General features: G+C 39.2%; 2 protein-coding genes across 4 annotated transcripts in view; both read right to left on the reverse strand.

Moving 5' to 3' along the window:
- Nucleotides 1-1,832: 1,832 nt before the first annotated feature.
- LOC137098601 (uncharacterized) lies at nt 1,833-8,562 on the reverse strand. The gene is made up of 6 exons (XM_067475010.1): nt 8,492-8,562; nt 7,240-7,292; nt 4,721-5,731; nt 4,349-4,504; nt 3,295-3,387; nt 1,833-3,072 (listed from the first exon to the last, which is right to left on the reverse strand). Exons 3-6 carry the CDS (start codon nt 5,063-5,065, stop codon nt 2,770-2,772), a joined length of 897 nt encoding a protein of 298 aa, XP_067331111.1. The 5' UTR covers nt 5,066-5,731; nt 7,240-7,292; nt 8,492-8,562; the 3' UTR covers nt 1,833-2,769.
- A 2,781-nt stretch (nt 8,563-11,343) lies between these two features.
- LOC137098765 (netrin-G1-like) overlaps nt 11,344-20,320 on the reverse strand; it is a 55,639-nt gene continuing 46,662 nt past the window's right edge. For all 3 annotated transcript variants that reach the window (XM_067475340.1, XM_067475341.1, XM_067475339.1), the window contains one exon: nt 11,344-15,491. In XM_067475340.1, coding sequence (XP_067331441.1) covers nt 15,253-15,491 — 239 coding nt within the window. In that variant the 3' untranslated portion in view covers nt 11,344-15,252. The remainder of the gene's footprint in view (nt 15,492-20,320) is intronic.

The following is a 20,320-nucleotide window of genomic DNA, read 5'->3' on the forward strand; positions in this document are numbered from 1 at the left end:
CCTGCAAAACGAATGCCCTTGTGTTTCTAGTGTGGTGTCACAATAAGATAGTGAACATGCTAAACAGGAACACTGACACTGTGAACATGCTGCCTTGCTGATTTTAGCGTAATAACACTGCATGGTAATGAACGCGAGTATAATCGAGCAGTAAAATTCCAGAATTGAGATTAATTTATCCCAAGAAAGAGGGAATGAAGAGAAGAATGTAAGGATGGGACCACCCTCCCTGCTTGTCTGAATGGTGGTGTGAAGTCTCTGTGAGGACTCTATCAGTGCTACCCAGCAATTAAGATCTCACAGATCAAAGCAGCCTAAATGAGCTAATCCTCAGAGAAGCACTCCTCCTCTGTCTTTCGCTCTCCTTTCCTCTCTCTAGCTCTCTCTCTCTCACCTTAGTTGCTTCCTCTTGACTCTATGTATTGCTTGTGCTTTGATAATTGACAGCAGTGGGTCTCCTAAATGTGAAACAGTGTATTAATGGGTAACACTTTCATATCCTCAATGCCAATTTTTGCACAGGCTGTGTAGCATGTTTTCAAAAGTCATCTAATTGGTGATTGTTAATTTACATGTGCAGCAAAGCCCAGTGCAGAAGGCCATATCAACAGAGCTTATTACAAGCAATATTATTACATCTAGGTTAACATTAAAACTTTACGGTGCAGTGTGGTGAGTTGGAACCAGCACTGGCGTCATTGCGAGTGGCAGCCTTGAGGTCAGTGGTTGTTCAAAGGAGCGTGACGCTGCTACTGTAGCAGCTTAACAGGTCGGCCATTATCATAGAAGAAGCAGAGCATCTGCCTGTGACTCCTGGGGACAGGTTTAACGAGGTTGCACTGCTTGTCGCGAGAAGCACTTTGGCAAGTTCTGTCTGGACGCCCCCCCCCCACCATCCAGTTCTGACAAACAGGGATGTTCGTGATTATTCCTGCATCTTGCCATCAGGGAACCATTGTTTCATAGTAGGCTTTTGTGATGAAAGCTTCTGTCTTTTCTCCTTTATTTCTCCCCGCTGTCACTTGAACCTCTTTGTTTTTGTGTGGCCGTTGCCTGCCTTTGTACTGCCTCTTCCTTGTGTTGCTGTCTGTCTGTGTCTCTGATTATCTGTGCGTCTGTTTCTTCTCTAACTGCTTCTTTGTACCCGCCCCTTTTATTTAAATTTTTGAGCCACCACTGCCACCTGTGCCTCACTGTCCCCCAAAACATGAGACAACAGTCCTGTGATTAACCAGTGCCACAGTCAACAGTGTACTAAGTTTGGAACAAAATGAAGAACAAATAGTTTTTGCTAAAACAAACTTTTAAAAAAATGCCCTAAGTCACTAGAAGCTTCACGTTGGCAGAAATGACAGCGACTACATTCACTTCAAATACTGCAAGTTGTTAATAATCAAAACCGATCCCAAAACAATACATGCAAAGTGGGAAGAACAAAGACAAAACGCTTCTTCTCTTCTTCTCTCCCGACACGAGTCCAGCCATGCATGATGGTTATGTTTTTATTTGCCCAGATATTGAAAAATCCATTTCAGCTCTTGCTTCTGAATTTAGTAAATGTAAAGGGCAACACTCTCCCCATCCCATGGTACACATCAAAATACCTGCATGTGTTGTTATCCACAGTATAAATTGTATGTATCCAAGACGACTCCTCGGGATACACTGCTGGCCTGTTTCTCTGCTTTGATGCCGGTCAACTCTCACTCTCACTCAACACAAATCAGTAAAAATTGCAGCGACTGTACCACGACAGCTTCCACTGTCTGCGTGACATGTTCAGCGTTTTTAACACAATTTATTTTCCCCTCAGTTACATCAAGGTGGTGACAACAATCCCACGGGGCTCACCGATATCACAAAACATGGACAAATATTGGAACCAAAATTATGTGCACGGTGGGAAAAAAAAAGTCATTGTTTGTACACTGAAAAAAATGATACTTTGGATCAACCTAAAAAAATTGCTGCAATTTGTTACAGCTAATTTTATTGCTTTTTATTGAAATGATTAATTTGATTAAATGCTAAGAATAATTTTACTTTTCCCCAAAGCAAAAACCTGCATCCACACAAGTCAAAAACCTATTTATTCACTTTGTAACAACCCAATATTTCACTTTAGAAATACCTCACATTCATAATTAAACACAAGTGTAACTTTTACATTGGAAGAACTCAATATAATTTCTTCTAATTTTGTCACGGCTAATTTTTCTAAATTTTCTCAAGTTAAAAGTATGAGTCATAATAAATTAAAAATTATTATATTACCTAAATCAATATCTTGTCCGTACTCAAATCAAAAATATACTTCCACCTAAGCCATCAGATTAATTTGTGTAGATCAAAAACCGTTAAATATTCTGCTTTGTGACAACTTGTATTTTAACATTGGGACAGCCAAAGATTTTCTATTACAGTGAAGCTGTTTTTTTCTTGAGGTGAAACTATAACACTTATTACAGATAAATGTATTTTACTGCTGAACAAAAATCACACTGAAAAGACTTTGTCCTCCAAAAGACTTGCACATTTATTAGCCTGTATGTATACACAACAGCTTTTCTGTGTTTCAGTAAGAAAATTTCAGTAAGAAAAATAATACTTAAATATGGAAACAAACAAAACTGTGCTTATGTGAAATTTATACCCAGAAACATAAGTGTATTATATAACATTAACACAAACATTTGTTCATTAAAAAAAATAAATAAGGAATTTACAGAACAAAAATGATGTATCCAAATGTCATGATTTATCTCATGCTTAGAGCTTGACACTCAAACTGCACACTCTGAGTGACATTTTCTTTGGGTCAACCTCCATGATAACTTTCTGAAGTGATTCAAAGGTGTATTTAAGCTCAGTTGGATAACTCAAGTTTAGTGCATAGATGAGGCCAAATAATATTAGCACATGCATGTGACACTGACGGCAACTCATTAATGACTTCCACACCTTCCACCCGATTTCCTGCGGTGGCTGGAGAAGATCATCTTTCTCCCTGAGAACAAACACTGCCATGATGCACCTCTCAAGTTCTGATTCAGCTTCGTCCTTTTGAACAACCTAATAAAATAGAAGACATTGGGAAAATTATTCTATCTGATGAATTAGTGTGTGATGTAAAAATCAACTACTTAATGTTCTCTTTGTAAGTGCAAAAATGTGATCTTTTGTTGAAGTTGTGTTGTGTATGCACAGCATCACAATGAAGAATACACTGGTTTGCATTCAACTACATCGATATACATTCATTTTTGCTTTAGTGATTGATTACAAAAAGCTTACCAGATATTCCTTAATGAGTTGATCCACATTTTCTCCCAAGTATACAATGAGGCACTTCAGTAGACACACTCTTCTTAGATTCACATCCAGACTCTAGGTACATGCATGCACAAACACAATGTGTGATAATTAGTTCAAATATGCAGCCAGAAAAATAACAATATTAGACATCAGAGTCCTGGGGGGTCCAGGACTCTGATGGGTCATCAGGGTCCAATTTTGCAAACCCATAATTGCACAGCTCGGTACTGGACCTGACCCATTGCCTGCATTTATCTCTAAATAAAATCCTCACCCAACATACTACCCATAGCCTTATTATACACACACACACCAATCATCTACAGCATTAACATCACCTGGTGGTTTTATTGTTGTGGTGGATAGGGGTCAGAAGACATACTCTGAGCATTTTGTCAACTTTGACAAATGCACTTTTGAACCGCAGACATGGAATGCTCCATAAAATAAAGTCCTATATAGCGATTTAACCTGAAAATGCACAAGTGAGTGTAAGGACAGAGTTTTAGGTGGTTCCTCAAGCAACTCTTATAAATGTAACCATATTATACAAGTGACAGGCACAGTACAGTCTGTGTGTGTGTGTGTGTGTGTGTGTGTGACACAGACAGTGAGAGAAGATGGGTCAATTAACCGTCAATCAACTGCATTGACAATCATAGAATGAGAATTGTACCTGAAAAATTAAGCTTGTAAAAAAAAAAAAAAAAAAAAAAAATTATTTTGTGCATTGGCTGTCAGGCCGTGGGTACCCAACACGGTACAAGACTGTTACACATAGTGTTCATTTTGTCATATTGCCACTGAAGACATAGTACAGTGGCAATCACCAAGGCTTTAAAAAAATTAGTCTTGTAATAAGATAGATGCGTGAATAAAATAAACTGCACTGTAATCTGTACTGTGCTGGACATATGTAGACATTTTATGTCTCACTTCCAACATTCCCCCTAGACCTTTTGAAAGGGTTATATGAGCATATAGATAATATGCTTGTGAAACTAATTTTTCAATATACTGAGCAAGTACAAACCTGATCAAGAACTTTAAGGATGTCCCTGGTCTTCTCTCTGACAGTCCCTCCTCTCTTTCTGATTATCTCTATGAACTTGCTGTGGTGCTTGTCCAGTGAAGCCAGGAATCTTGCTTGAAGTGGTACTGTTGTAATTCTCAGAAATTCAGCATTGATCTTAAAAAAAAGGAAGAAGAAAAAAGATGTTTGTCGACAATATCCTGTAGACATCCAAAGCAACATTCTTTGTACAGGTACCCACTAAACTATTCTTATGATTAAGTTATTAGTTATTTTAAAATTACTTGGTAAAACTTCAGTAACCTTAAGTACACTCTGAAAGTCTTTTGCCAAATGACAATAGTCCTTTTGTCTTCGACCATTTCATCTTACCTCATCCACACCAAACAATGCCGGCCATCTCTCCTTTAACTCCTCTACTCCCATTTCCTTCTCGACAATTTCTTGCCTTCGAAACGAAAAGGTCTTGGCCATTTTCTCTTTTATCACCATGCGATTGTTTTGCTTCTTCACTTCATTCAATAGTGCCAGTCTCTCATCCTCCAATTTTCCTAGGGTCTCTCCAACTGGAATATCAGGAATGTGGTTGGCCTCTCCTCGCCTTGGTCTCTTTACATTCTTTGCTGACAATGCATCATCCAGAGGTTTAGATTTTAGTGAATTTGCAAGCACCTCAAAACACCCAATGCCCTTAAGTTGGGTTCGGTAGTTGCCCATGTTGGTTTTCAGTTTCTGTTTCCACCCATAGCAGCCGTTGTATGAACCAGGTTCAGAAAGGCATGGATGCTTCTTAATGAGTGCTTCTGAAACATGACTAAAGTCCGAAATCTGTTGGATAAGCTTTGAACTTGTAAATCTCTTCAGCTACCTTTTCCAGCATATCTGATTTCATTTTTGAACTAAGTGCCAACCTTGTCATGTTTGATCTGTATGCTGCATTTCCCTTTTCTAACTGCAGTTCAGTGTCATAGGACAATGTTGGTATAGGAAAATCTCTTGGCCACATTTGTGTTCTGATAGAAATTGAGCTAGAAGGTGAGGAAAGAAGCTGTGTCATCTGTATTAACAGAAATTCACTCATCATGGACAGAGTGATCCAATGTTTGCCTGGAGTCTTCTGTTACCAGAATAACCTTGACAGTGGCTAAATCCTCAAGTTCAGCAGTTGTTGTCAGGTTTACTAGTACATCTCCAAAGTCTTTGTCTTGGTACTGCAGCCTAAAAGTCCCACTTAAGCCACAAACTTTTCTGACTTCACTCATAAGCTCTTCCATTGTCTCTGGAATTCCTTGTGGCAGAATTAACTTCTGGGTATCATCAGGATTCAGAATAACACGCAACTTCGCTGGTACTTTCTTTGCCATGTCAGCACATCCAAAGGATCTGAAAAAATAAATAAATAAACAAACAATAATTTTAATGCAAGTATTAATTGTATTGCATATTTTTAACTATAACCTACATTTAATTTATATTTACAAATTCAGAGCTGATAAGTAATTAAATACATTTACTTAAGTACTGTATTTAAGTACCATTATAAGATACTTGTTATAAGAATGATTCTTATCAATTGTCTCAATTAGTTTGATTCTTTGATATATAGTTTGGTAAATAAGAGGGACAGAAGCAGTACTTATTAAATAGTCAAATTCTTGTAAAAGCTCACTGATGGCTACACTAGGAACAAGAAAAATATGTTCTAGCTTCAATAACAGTGAGGCAACTTTGAGCTCAATACTGCATAGCAAGTCATTTGAATTCAGAACATCAAAGCTAGAATCTGCCACTTCATCTGTTCTTAAATTATCATCTAATGCCTCACACTCAATGTCAATAGTGTAGGAAGAATGACCAATGCTTAACACTGTCTCTCAGACTTTAAGTTATTTACTGAGAAGTCTTTATGTTTTCTACTTCCATGAGTCCGAAATGAACCATAAATATTTGTTTTGTATGAACACCCTTCAACCACACAATCAACAGTCTCATTGTTTTTTAGATGCTGTGCTATGTGTTCAAAATATTTTTTTAAAGTTGAAAGTTGATTGTAACTACACAATAGACATTGATATGATACATCTTGAAAGATGGGTCAAAAGTGCATTCCAAGTCTTAAAAGTGCATGGACAGTTGAAATAGGTGCATGGATAGGGAATGCGAGGTCCATAGTGTCTGTGTTCAAGCTTGTAATGTTTAAGAAGCTCAGATCTTCTTGAAAGTGACGTACCACAGTCTTTGCACTTCCACATTCATCAGGAGACTAGGAAAGAACAAAGAATTTGATCTTTAAACTGAATCTGAACTGAATTAATTTTAATTGTTTTTAGAAATAAACAGTTGGCAAATTTATTAAACATTCGAATTCCTGTGTCTGTATCACTACAGCTGCAGGAAACAGTTGAGTAATTCATTAGTTGATCAAAAGAGTATTCATCCAAACTATTTTAACTTGTGATTAATCCTATTATTTTAAACAAATATTTCCAACATTCTTGACTTTAGGATTAATTAAAACACAAGTCAAAGAACATTTTAAAAGATGTCACATTGGGCTATAGGACAATTGCATGGCTATCACAATTTTCTGACATTTTACAGACTAAACCAAGGGCCATCTAGGCACACTGCACTGCTACAATATTCCTAATCTTGTTAAGTTCTCACTTTTAAATAAAACTGATGTGAACCTATATTACCTCCCAATTTCATACTCTTGTACCCCATCCAATCAAGTCAAATAAATAACATTATTCCATATTTAACCTTAATTATTATCTGCTCATGATCAGGTTTAGTCCTTTAACTTAATTTATTTTAATTTTGGTTATATAACTTCTTATTAAAATTTACATGTGTACATGTTCATGGTTGTGCATTTCTAGACTTACCAAATTGTGAAGTATGCCTTAAACAGTAGTCCCTGAGGGAAAAGCCTTCCAACCTGTAAATGAATTAAAAAAAACAAAACGTGAGGTGTCATGTTTAGTTTTTGCATTTCTTAGTTGACAGTAAATTGTATACCTTTTTTAGCCTATCTTAATTCTATTTTCTTCCTGTGTGCCTGCTTTTGAGTATTGTATTGTAATTTGAGGAGTCAGTCATATTTTATATTTATCGTTTTCAGCCGAGTAAGAGCTGTGTTAAGTTACTGCTAATACAAACCAAGCCTTAAGTGCTGTAGCTGCTTCACAATAAAAGCTTTACCCTTGCGAAACAACGTGGTGCTTTTATTGTGAACACGTCATAGGACATGCAATGTGCTTATCACATCGAGAAGTCTTATGTCGGTGACGATTCTCAATCAGCCAGGTCTTATCGGGGTTAACTTGGACTATTAGCTATTCAGGCGGACAGCTTTTCCGAACAGTGCTTTTGGGCCAAGCCGGCTGCGTTCGACCGACCGCGGTTCACAGCACTGCTCGGCGCAAACACAGGCAGGCTGCAAAATACGTTTAACCTCTGCCATTTTACGACTGTAACGTCACCTCACCGATGGTAAAGAGGTGAAATGTAAGTTGTAATAAATTGATTCCTAGTCACCAGAGACAGAGCACAAATTATATCGACATCTGTCTTCAGAAAGTATCCACATACATTGACTCTCTCCTCCACTCCTTCATGGCTCCACCTGAGTGTGTGTGTGCGCGCACCTGACGGAGGAACCGCCGCCCTCTGGCAAACACAGACGGACTAGTATAAGCACTGGCTTTAAACAGTACCACGGGAACCCCCGAAAAAAGTTACCATATGAAATACTAATATAATACAGGTAGCGCAAGTAAATGGCCCGACAGTATAGTTCTTAAGGTTACACACGAAGATGAGCCCCGTAGCCCACAAGCATGCTGCTAGCATGTCACAAGTATTTATATTGTATTTTCACCACATAACTATTCTTTTTGATATCTTTGGCCTGCATTACCTAAATGTAGCTAATTTAAAGTTTAGTTTAACAGTTTTGCCAACTTTTCTTATGGGTTTGGGAAAAGTTAAACGTGAGCTTAGCTAGTTAATACTGGCTAACAAGCACACCGTTTGGTACAGCATATGAAGTTGGTGTGTAGTCCATGACACTTATCATAAATTTGACAATGCAAAAGCTATTTACCTTAAAGTCTGAAAATAAGATTAACATCTTACCTTGTTGAACAGGAGTTTTCTTGTGCAGCACACTCTCTTTGCATGCGAGCGAAAAAATAATGGCGGTCAAAAGATTCTTTCGAAGCGAGCTGGCGCTACGTCATGAGGTCATGTGACTTGTAAATCCTTTGCTCTGAAGTAGAAATGTCCTTTGAGTTTACGGAATCACTGCAAGTTTTACCAGGACTGGTGCTGGTTACTTTGAAGCAAATTAGAAAAACAGGTTCAAATGGAAAAATAAAAAATTTGGATCAATTCAGTGTAGAAACATATTTTAAAAGAATGACAAAGCTGTTTCACTTTTTTCAGTGTATCTGAGGGCTGTGAAAATGCTGTGAAGTATGATGCTTTCAAACTAAAAAAAACAAAACAAAGCTGCACCTCTGATTCAGAATGTGATTAATAAATGACAATGCCATCAGCAAAATGTGAACCTGCCACAGTCATGCTTGCAACTCAACAAGCAACATGTTTATCAAAGTATTTTGTAGCTTTGGCCCAGGTTGTCTTTCTCCTTCGATTTTAAATTTTTTATTTTCACTGATGCTGAGTACCAATTAACTAATATGAACCTTACAGGGTCCTTTGTGGTGGGATTACTACCATGTAATGCTAAAATGATCAGATAATGATCAAAATTTTTAGGCACCTTCTGTAAAACAACCTACACATGCTATGGAACAGGTGATGTTCTTTTACACTTTTTTTACAGGTATGTTATTTTTGTTTTACCAGTCAGATGCATACAAGTTGAAACCGAGGGAATCACACAAACCAAATCTATGTGAGAAAATAATAAATAATTTTCTTCTAAGCTCTGGTAACTCTGAAATAGACTGCAGATGGTATTTTTATTTTTTATTTTTTTTATGGATGGTGTTGGTGTGATACATAAATAATTCCTTCAACAGGGCGTTAAGAGCTTTTGCTGCCAATCCCAGCTGGGGCTGATTTGCAATTTAGGTGTGGCACCGAAGACCAGAAGTGTTGGATTTGGCATTAGAAAAAATAGACAAGAGCTGCGATTGTGTTTGACACTGAATAAGGTTACCATCTGTAGCAGAACAGCTGATTGCTGCTGCCCTACTGTAGATTGTATTGAAATGAGGGGGCATTAGATTGGTTTGTGGTCGTGACCAGGAAGCTGATTTTATTTTTTTTTAATAGCTTTAGTGCCAGAATCTTAAATGTTGTGCTTCTAGCTACCTCAGCATTTCAAATAATATAATGTAAATCCAGATTTTGTCCAGCAATTGTGCTGTAAATGATTTGCCAGTCAAATCCATCATAGAAAAGAAGGATACATTTAGGTAAAGTACTGTATGCGTGTGGCCTGTATGATTTCAACAATGTCATTTTTGAGTTAATGGACAGTGGCAGAGTGGAGACATTGCTTCCAGTTTGGTCACTCTCAGGAACCCTGATAGTGCAACAGGGAGAAAAGGTATTTCCATTATGTTCCAGCGGAGGCAGCTTAACTTCCTCTTTGATCTGTCTATTGATTCTAGTGTACTCTGGCTCAGAGTGCCAAGGCAGCAAACCACCCACCAGCTGTCCTTTCGATGTCAGGGATGTGAATAGGAGTTTGATAAAGCCACAGATGGCATGCTGCTCCCACCCCTCCATAAGTGCCATTCCTGATGTGTTGCCACATAAATGGAGTCGATACAATTTCCATCATGGGAGCTAAAAGAAATTGATTAGGATGAAGAGAGCGCAACGTCCTGTAGATGTCCTGAGGCAGTGTGCATGGCTGCATGTATCGTACTGTATGTATTGTTCCCTTAAGGTCAGGTGCAGTTCTGTATGTGTGTGCTGTCTCATATCATGTTAAACATTATTTTAATTGCTCCAAAGACAAATCCCAGTTACCTGCAAAAACCCATCATTTCTATTTCCATCTTTTTTATATAGTGACATACATATAGTTTTTTGATAACTGATAGATTTATACAGGTAAATCTTGTTATGGTACACTTTAACGGGGAATTATACAAAGTATACTCTTATGCTCTGATTTCTTTCAGCGGTTTTGCACAACCACACCTTTTTGATCTAAATGTGCTTTTTGTCCGGTGGGAAAAAGGGGAAGAAATCAGATACTGCTTTTATCATAAACAGGTTGCTGAGCAAGCCTGAAACACGTTGCTACGAAATCAATTCATTTTATTTGAAGCACTTTTATTTATCTCACCTCTGCTAAAGCTACAGCCCAGTGACTCATCCCCACGTCACCATGCCTCTATTTGCACTTGAATAAACTTTGCTGTGCAACTCTACAGTGTAACCAGGCTGTTGAAGTTAGTTGGCTTTACACACGTTGCACATTAGATAATGTAACAATTGTACAATCTCATACCATTGTTAGAATGTTTTATAATGATATATTTTTACTGTATGTACAATACAGTAATTAGGTGTCGCTTGCAATCATTTTGCAAATCTAGTAGGTGTAACTTTTTATTCAAAATGTGGATCTCCTCCAAGAAAACTTCGTGATCAAACAAACAAAAAAAACAGACAAGCAAATAAATAAAGAAAATAGCTTCCATTGTCAGGCTGCATTTTCTCTAGCAGAACAGTGCTGCTGCTCAAAAGAAGAGAAGGTCTTTGCGGGGACTGTAGCTCTACATATGGAGCCGCCGTTTCATTTCTTTTGTTACAGTGACAGTTGAGCCAGCAGCTGAGGCTTGCTTAGTGTCGGGTCAAGGGCGACTTATTATTGCAGAGCTATGTTAGACACGTGAGAAGCTGACGAATTAAATAGAAGCTACACTTCCCTTATTACCCTTAATTTAAAAACAGCAATGGGAAAAAAATATGAAGCAGACTTTATTTACCCATTTTTAGCACAGCCTTTATTGGTATTCAGATTGTTAGGAATAAAATGCGAAGTTGGGGATACTATATAACACTCATCATATATGCAGTGCACTAAAATTACTTGTTGTTGAGTGACAGCAAAGTTCATGTATCTGTCCCTGAGCACCACCAGGATGTGTTGTGAGTTCTCCTCCAGGACATTTCAAAGAGTGTCATTGATGAGCTGAATATGGATATCAGATTGCTAATAAGCTGAGTGCTCCAGTCATGTTGCTGAGCCTCTTCTTTCCTAGATACTGAACACCCCTTGTATTATGTTATGTAACTTTCTGTTGGTGCCACCAGTGCTGACAGTGGCAGAACACAAGGACTGCTCGTATCTAAAAATGTCCTCCTAATATCCCCTCATGAGTCTTAGAAGTGAAAGGAGGAAGGACAAGGCATTGCTCAGTGGGGGACATAACTAGCGAGCAAAATCCTGAGGCCTCATCTTTGTGCACCGACTTCTGACCACTGATTAAAAAAAACCCCCAAAAAATAAAACCCAAAATGTCATGCTGCACTTACGCAATCATACAAAAATAAATCAATAAAAATAACGCGAAATCTTCCACTGCTGCCACATTTAGGTTTGAATGTCAGCATTTATATGTAGTTATTTATCATATTATTGGAAAATGAAGTCATGCATATGCTCTATACCAATATGCATGTTGCCTTTACCACTTTGGCTCTTTCTGATTCTAATTCTGCTGCAGGAAAAAGGAGGGTTGCATAAAGTTTTCTCTTGCCACACTCAGATCGTAAGCAGGCCATGTAGAGGAATTATGGTGCTCATTTTCTGTCTGTGGCCTAAGAATCCCAATGCTGCCAGCGTCCTGCACCTGCTCTTGAGACAGAACAATTGTCTCCATTCAGTTATTCATCAACCTTTCGTGCCATAATCTGCGTTTAAGTGCAAGAGACGTGGGTTTAACCTTAAAACTTTTTGTGCTAATGGCCAAATACGCCCCAAAGCCAGGCACATGGGTCATAAAACACACATTTTATTGCACCAACATGTCATAAAGGTATTTCTCTCTCTCTCTCTCTCTTTCTGTCTTTCTCTCTCTCTCTTTCTGTCTTTCTCTCTCTCTCTCTCTCTTTCTGTCTTTCTCTCTGTCTCTCTTTCTGTCTCTCTGTCTTTGTCTCTTTGTCTCTTTCTGTCTTTCTCTCTCTCTCTCTCTTTCTCTCTCTGTCTCTGTCTTTCTCTCTCTCTCTGTCTCTCTGTCTCTCTCTCTCTCTTTCTGTCTTTCTCTCTCTCTCTCTGTCTTTCTGTCTCTTTCTGTCTCTCTCTCTCTCTCTCTCTCTCTCTTTCTGTCTTTCTCTCTGTCTCTCTTTCTGTCTCTCTGTCTTTGTCTCTTTGTCTCTTTCTGTCTTTCTCTCTCTCTCTCTCTTTCTCTCTCTGTCTCTGTCTTTCTCTCTCTCTCTCTCTCTCTCTCTCTCTCTCTCTCTCTCTCTCTCTCTCTCTCTCACATGCCTTACCCTGTTGCTCAGTTACAGCTGCTACACCTGTAAGTTTCTGTTCTCACCTTAAATGAAGACAGTTTACAGTGACAATCGGGACAATTTTAGTGTTTAAATTTGGCAACTGTGGGTAAATAGATAAATAAAGTAACATTACTTACTTTTCATTGAACACACTGTCTGTGGCTGACTTGCTTTTCCAGGTAACTCATTTTAATACACAGACCAAACAGCCAGGTACGATTTCATATATTGTATATGAAAACAACTGGGGCTAAAGCTGATGCAGTAAGTCAGCATCTTCATCGGCTGATGACCAGCCCCAGGGTCATTTAAGTTGTAGGACTGGTTGGTCTGTGGTATTGTGTGTACCTTACGTAAAACCTACCAAAAATATTACTGGCTTAGGCCACCGACTACAGTGACCCTGAAACTAATGTTCCATAGATTAATATATAGAATCCATAAGTAGCACACTCCCTTGCATTGACAAATGCATAAATGTAGCGTAAATGTAAATGCTTGAAACAGATGGTAGGTTACCAGGCTTGTGCTGCGGTTTTTATGGAGCGTCCAGCGTTGGCCATGTGGTTGCACGTTTTTTTGGAATTGGGGAAAGACATTTACGAATGACTTTTCAAGCATTTGCTGATTTGTTTTATTTTCTGTTTAAAATCGTTTGACAGTCACATGGTTGCTCGTGTGTCCCGGAGCGTTACACTGACCATGAGCTTTTGTTTATTTCCTTCAAAGATAGATTATATGCTCTGCTGAACACATAACATCCGTTCCTCTTCACTTAGCGATTTTGCACAGCGCATTGACCCGTTTCAAACCCCTCGTCTTAGTTTCCAAGAGTTCCTTTCCAAGGCAAAGTCTCTGTCAAAAAAGGCATTCGCTACTCTTTTCATTGACAGTGTCATTTAATAAGAGGCACTTACAGTAGACTCTAACACAATTAGGTGTTTCATGACAACCTCGGGAGGAAAATTAATCTCTCAAATGAAATTGGTCTCAGTGCTCAATATGTCACCCAGCGGGATGCGACTTCATTTCTATTCATTGACCCTCCATGTATTAAAGCTCATTTCCTGAACGTGCTGCTTCACGGAGGCTCCCACAGCACGATGCGAGCTTTCAGTCATACCAGCTCAGAAAACCTTCCTCTCTACCCATTTGATTCACGGATTAGATATGATTGCAGATTGGAGATGGACAACCTCTGCGATGGCCGTGCAATCTCCCCTTTTTGCAAGTCTCCCTGCTTAATTTATATAAAGCTGATGGGATTTTGGCACGAGTTTCTTCTAAGTCTCCCACGTGAGCACAACAAGAAGAGGCTACAGCGTGTTCGGGAAAAGCAACCTCAGTTGTGGTTTCATCAGTGATATTGGCATTGACAGCTTTCAAAAACCTCTTTAAATGACAATCAGCTATTGTCATTGGCTGTACCTATCTACGGACAATACACTGTTTCACTTTATACACATTTGGTGTTAGATGCCATGTTTCTACAGAATAAAATTACTACTGTTCAACAACAAGACAAAGACATGTTTTTCTTTTTCCCTTTGGTGGAAATGTATTGTGTAAGTGTGTATGTAAACATAGTTTTGACAGCAGCTCTCAAATGAAGAGAACCATGTGCCACACAAGCAACGAAATATTACAACCAAACTCCTTATGCACTCATAGTCCACACCTAGGACAGATCGGCAGCAATAGAAAACAGGTAATACATCTTTTTGATTTTGCGTAGTCATGAAAATATCTGTTTTATACAAAAATTAAATACAGTTACAGTATGTTACAACTTTTTTTTCCCCGTACAGGTGAGCTCAAGCATGACTACAAAGCCTCTGAAAACGCAAAAGTACTACACTGGTACTTGTCAAGGGGCTTGATAATAATACATGTGCGGCATTGGCAAAAACAACAAGACGCCCTTCAGCAAAGAAAAAATCACCAGAGTCACCAAAGCACAGGAGGAAGAAAGTGAGGGGAAAGAGGAAAGGGAGAGGGGAGTCAGGGAAGGTAGCAAGTAAGAAAGGAGGCAGTGAGGCAAAATGTTTTAAAATGTCCCTGTCCACATTATTATTTTTAATAACTTCAGATGATACTTAGAAATCATGTGTCTAGTTTTGTACAGTTTGCTCTCAGGATGTGGGTAGCCCTGTCTCCAGTTTCAGCCAATGACGTGATGACAAAACGAGCTCCAACCGTTTCCTCTGTTAAAATCATGACCAGTCCTTCCATCCATCAGTATAACAGATCTGTGCATAACCTGTTGCACTAATAACAGTTTCACCCACCACTATGGCCTTAGTCCATTTGTCCTTTTTCCTACAGAGACATGTCCTTGAGGTTAAGAGTTCTTTGCCAATGTCTGTGGTCTTAGGGTTTGGTTGAGAATGGGAAGCGGTTGAGGCCATTCAGCAAAGGGAAATAATCAGTAGCAGAGACGCTATGAGGGTAAGAACACGCTGGTGGCCAAAGTGGGGAAGATTGAAGGAGGCCTGTCCAGACAATTGGTCATCGCACTCTCCAGGCCCCTGGCAGCGAACTCTCTCGCACAGGACGCCCGTGAAGCCGGGGGAACATTGGCACCGTTGATGGTGGTGGCACGTGCCACCGTTCTGACAGCGCAGCATCGCGTTGTCACACACTCGAGCTGAGGAGACAAAGCGAAAAGGGAAGGGGAGACAGGAATGGGTGATTAATAGATCACTCAGTGATAGGGTGACAGAGAACGTCACCAGGCAGGTTCACAGGGCACAAGCTGCCTCTTCTTGTCCTGTCTGCATTGCTATGTGTCCTTAGAGCAAAACTGACACATTAGGGAGGGTGAAGCCAAGGACTTTGTGAAGGAGTGCAGAGAGGAAGAAGACACGGATAACCAGGGCACATGCTGTATGAATACTGAAATGCAGCCCACAGTCCATGAAAACCCTTTCTGTGAATGATTGCTCGTGACAAAAGAACACACACAGACATTTTATGGATTTATGGATATTTTTAGTGGCACCAAAGGGACTTTAGGACAAATAATCCTGGCAAAACAAAAGAGCAAACAATTCACTTGAGTGATGAGGTGAAATTAATGATTAGTGTATATCAAAGGATGCCAGAGTATTGTGAAACAGCCCCACTGTGCAGGACAGTCGAATTAAAATGTGTTTCCCTCTGGCACAATGACACTTAGAGAACAGCAACAGGAGAAACATGGATGGACACCTGGGTCCACCGCACTACCACTACCTTTGATATGCAAATAGGCATTTCAAGGCAGAGCACCAATTGTTGTGTGTTTGCTTTCCTGCAGTTAACGCTACAACAAATATAACAGTACGGTGAGATGTAATATCTACGAATGCAATTTTTTCCCCCGTCCTTTAAATATTTCTTTGTTTTGATACAGACTGATTAGGACTACGTAAGTTAATATTCACATTTCCAGACAAAAACTCACGACTCAATTATCACAGGAAGCCTCTCTACTGGCAGAGGTGAAATCCTGGAAAAGGTAATATTTGCCAAGAGATTTCAGTGTAATTGGATCTCTCTTCCTGCATAAATAGTAATCACATTTTTGGTTTTCAGTAATGGGGCCTATGCACCAGAATAAACTCAACAAATAATCATTGCTGCTGCCAGAACTTACTAAAAAGGCATTGGAATTACATTGAACTTAATATTATGTTAACCCGCCTCACACATAGCAGCCACTGCTATTATGTTTTAAATGAAAGTTCCGCTTGTGGATGCTGGATTCCATTGTCAATATGGGACTTTCAATAGTTGTAATGAGCTGTTGTAAATTACTCTCCTGGACTCTCTGTCAATAGACTGCCTACCTCTAATTTTGACCGCCCTGAGATGTCTGATGTCATGGCTTTGTTGTGCTTAACACTTTTTTTTAATGTGATGATAAGAGCAAATATAGAAGTTGATCCTGTTGCTCAATTTCTTACTTCAAATGCAACAAGTCGTCTGGCTTTGTAATGAAACACTAGTGCAAAATAATGAGTCCTCCTCCCCAAGAAGCCACTGTCTTTTGATTCAGAGACAGACACCAAAACTTGACTTTTTTAGATTAAATATGATAACATTAAAGTGATTTGAACTTGGCTATATTTAGCTGAGACAAGTAATACACAACAGTCCTTGTATGCAAATGATATCATAAATAGGCTGTTTGTTGACATTTCTTTTCCTTTCAAGGGCAAATCTATTTTTAAAAAAAAAGAAAGAATTTGAGCACAGATGCATTTGGACATCGTAAACATATTTTTGATCATTTTCATAATGAGAGGCAGTGTTGCAGCAGTGATAGGAGTTTACAGTAATTAGGATGGCTTTATTATTGTTGTGCACATTTCGGGCTGGCATCAGCCAATGCTGTAAACCTCGTTTTGCCTTAAAGAGTCACGTCCTCCTCGCTGTGACACTTTGTGAATATATTATACAATAATCTGGCATCATTATCTAAGAATTTTATATTTAATGTGGTTAAAAAAATTTTTTGACACAGCGGACTGTTGCTGCACTTGCAATTGCCGAAGCCATTTCTTGTGTTACCTTTCTTCTTCTTGTCTTTGCATAATAAAATGCCAAACTACACTTCTAGAGTTATAATGTTGCCCTCTTCAGTTCTGGACAACTCACATTCTCCAGTTCATTCAAGAGCCACTGTACTTTTGGTACCACAGTAAACAAATTTCCAAAAGTTTCCAAATTTTTGTATTTGTTCCTGTGACATCTGTGGCTTTATGATTAATGTCTCAAATTGTGGTTTGTTCAGTAACAAAAATGCCTTACAAACAAAGAAATGAAACGAAAACACAAATATCGGTAAAAGCAGTGACAGAGAATCTACGTAGAGCAAATAGAAGGTAGAAGCGATAATAATCACTGGTTTAAGAATATGACACTCAGCTTAATAGTTCTCTGAGGCCTATTAATAGGCTTGAAACTGAAGTGTCAAGAACCAGAGAAAGATCCTCAAATTGCATCAGAATGTAATTCATATGCAGAGGAGCGACAGGGTTTGATTACACAGAAAGGAAAGCAAAGGTGTGCAAGAAAATAACGACAAGCATCATCAACAGGAAGAATGACAACTGTGCTAGATCATTTAATAAGGACATGGTTAATTATTTAGCTGTTAGCAGTGGCGTCTCTGTCTTCCCTTGTCTCTCCTGGTCTCACCCATTTAGTTTTCCTCTGGTATAATAATGGTATAATGGTAAACGGGATTAGACTCCGCACCGTGGAGAACAAGCCGGCCTGGTTCTGTCGGAGGTTTCTCCTGTTAAAGGGGGTTTCTGATCTCTGCCGTTGCCTTAGTGCTCGCTCAAGGGGGAATTTTTCTCGGTTTCATTCATAATTGTATAGTCTTGATTTTATTATGTAAAGTGCCTTGAGATGATTTTGTTTTGAATTGGTGCTATGTAAATAAAATTAAATTGAATATTTAAAATACGAATCCCTGTTGCATGTGTGACTGTCACGTAACCCCTTTATTGGACACAACTGGATGAAGGGTTTGCAAATGTGTTTTTTCATACGGACTTGTATTTTCTCAACATTCAACAAAGACTCTATTTGCTGTCATTCTAGACACATGTCAACTGTTTACTACACCCCTCATCAATTTAGGAGCCTTCTGTGGTTAACAATCGGTGGTATTGGTGGTTTGTGTACGTCTCTCTGTGTTGGCCCTGAGACAGACTGGAGACCTGTCCGGGCTGTACCCCTCTTCTCACCCTATGACAGGTGGGATAGGCTCCCTCCCCCCATGACCCTAAATAGGATATGTGGCTAGGGTAATGGAAGGATGGATGGATGAACTGTAACCCTGACCTGACTAAACACTTTTCCCAAACACTGCAATATAGGTTTAAGCCCAACCTAAGTATGTCCCACAGCTTTGTCTGGCTAATCTAAATCTAGGCCGCTGCCCAACAAATTACCCACCATACTAGTGCATGTACGTCTGTTCTTGAACTCTTCAACCATGAAAATAAGCGCATGAATCTCCTTCTGCTCTGTTCTCAGAGGGTTCAAACATTAATGGCCTCATGGCTGCACCACAACCAGTGATGTTAAATCAGGGGTTCTTATTTTACAGCTAATGGATAACATCTGCTCTGTGTGTTTCGGTAAAAACTTCCATGGGATCAACGGAGACTCCCTTGTCTAGTCTACACTTTTTTTTTGCCTGCGGCCAAAGGATAATCTGTCCTCCAGAAAGCCCTGAGGACCATTGCCTTGCTAAAAGCATCTGTAGTCGAATTAGTTTAATGCAGGGGCTTAAGCCTGTGGTGTCTTGGAGGAGCCACAGGCTCTGCTGTCATGACAAACTAGAGTGCAATAAAATCAATTATTTTGTCTCACATAGTGACTGGGCATGTGTGAAATTTTCTTTTAAAGTAGCACGGCTTCAGGTATCCTTATGTTTAATCTTAAGTAAAGCTCCCATAATGCAACTCAGTAGTGGGTTTCATTGGACACCACCACCACCACCACCACCACCCCCCCTCCACAGCTGCAGAAAACCTGTGAAAATGTACCTTGGACCTTATGAATGAAATTAGTATTTGTTAAAATCTAATGAAATTTGTTGCTTTTTTGGCTTAGGAATGCCAATACACCTACCCGTCGTGGCGTCATTCAGTCTCGGACCTGTGCTGGCAGCAAGTGAGAGCACAGCAATTTGAGTCCTGGCAAAGCACCAGCGTACATTCCCTGAGCCATATGTGCATCTCACACCTCTGTCAGATGTGTGACATTTTAGCAGTATAACTGTTGTGACAGATCCATCCTTGAGCCTTGGTGCTGCACGAAGCAACATGGAGAAAATTCACCACAGCAACAGCATGACAGTGATAGATAGGAACAACAAAGAGCGGAATTAAATGTCAGATTGTTTCTTGTGTGACTGGAGGACGGATTCAATTTAAAGGATATATTTTGAATGCCATTTTGTCTTTGTGTTCTGTAGCATGTTCTGTAACACACACCAGTTGCATTATTGTCAATAAGGCCTATGATACTGAAATATTGGACATGTTCCGTCTATTGTGACTTTATGTCGTGTTTATGTGCTGTACATGCTCAGCCAGTTCTCTAATCCTGTCAGCTCAGTGAGCGCTCTACAGACACTCTACAACTGAAGTCCCTGAGATAGAGGAAACCACAGTCTGATAACAGTTTAAAAATTCACAAATCCATGTCCTGGACCAAAGCATCTGTCATTCATTTTTATGGAAGCTCTAAATCTTTTTTGGTAGAAATAGATTTTATTCATTAACCAGCATTTTGAAAGATGTTAATTAAACTGATCTGCATTACACAAATAATTGAATTTTGTTGCTGCCTTTAAGCCTGAAAGTAGGTATTTATATGAAAGATCCTCTTTTTTTTTCACATGAAAGACCCTGCAGAGACTGCGGCACCTCCTTTTATTTGCATCCAAGAGAAGCATATCATATTTATATT

The sequence above is a fragment of the Channa argus genome, chromosome 14 (assembly GCF_033026475.1).
Source record: "Channa argus isolate prfri chromosome 14, Channa argus male v1.0, whole genome shotgun sequence".
NCBI classification, from domain to species: Eukaryota; Metazoa; Chordata; class Actinopteri; order Anabantiformes; family Channidae; genus Channa; species Channa argus.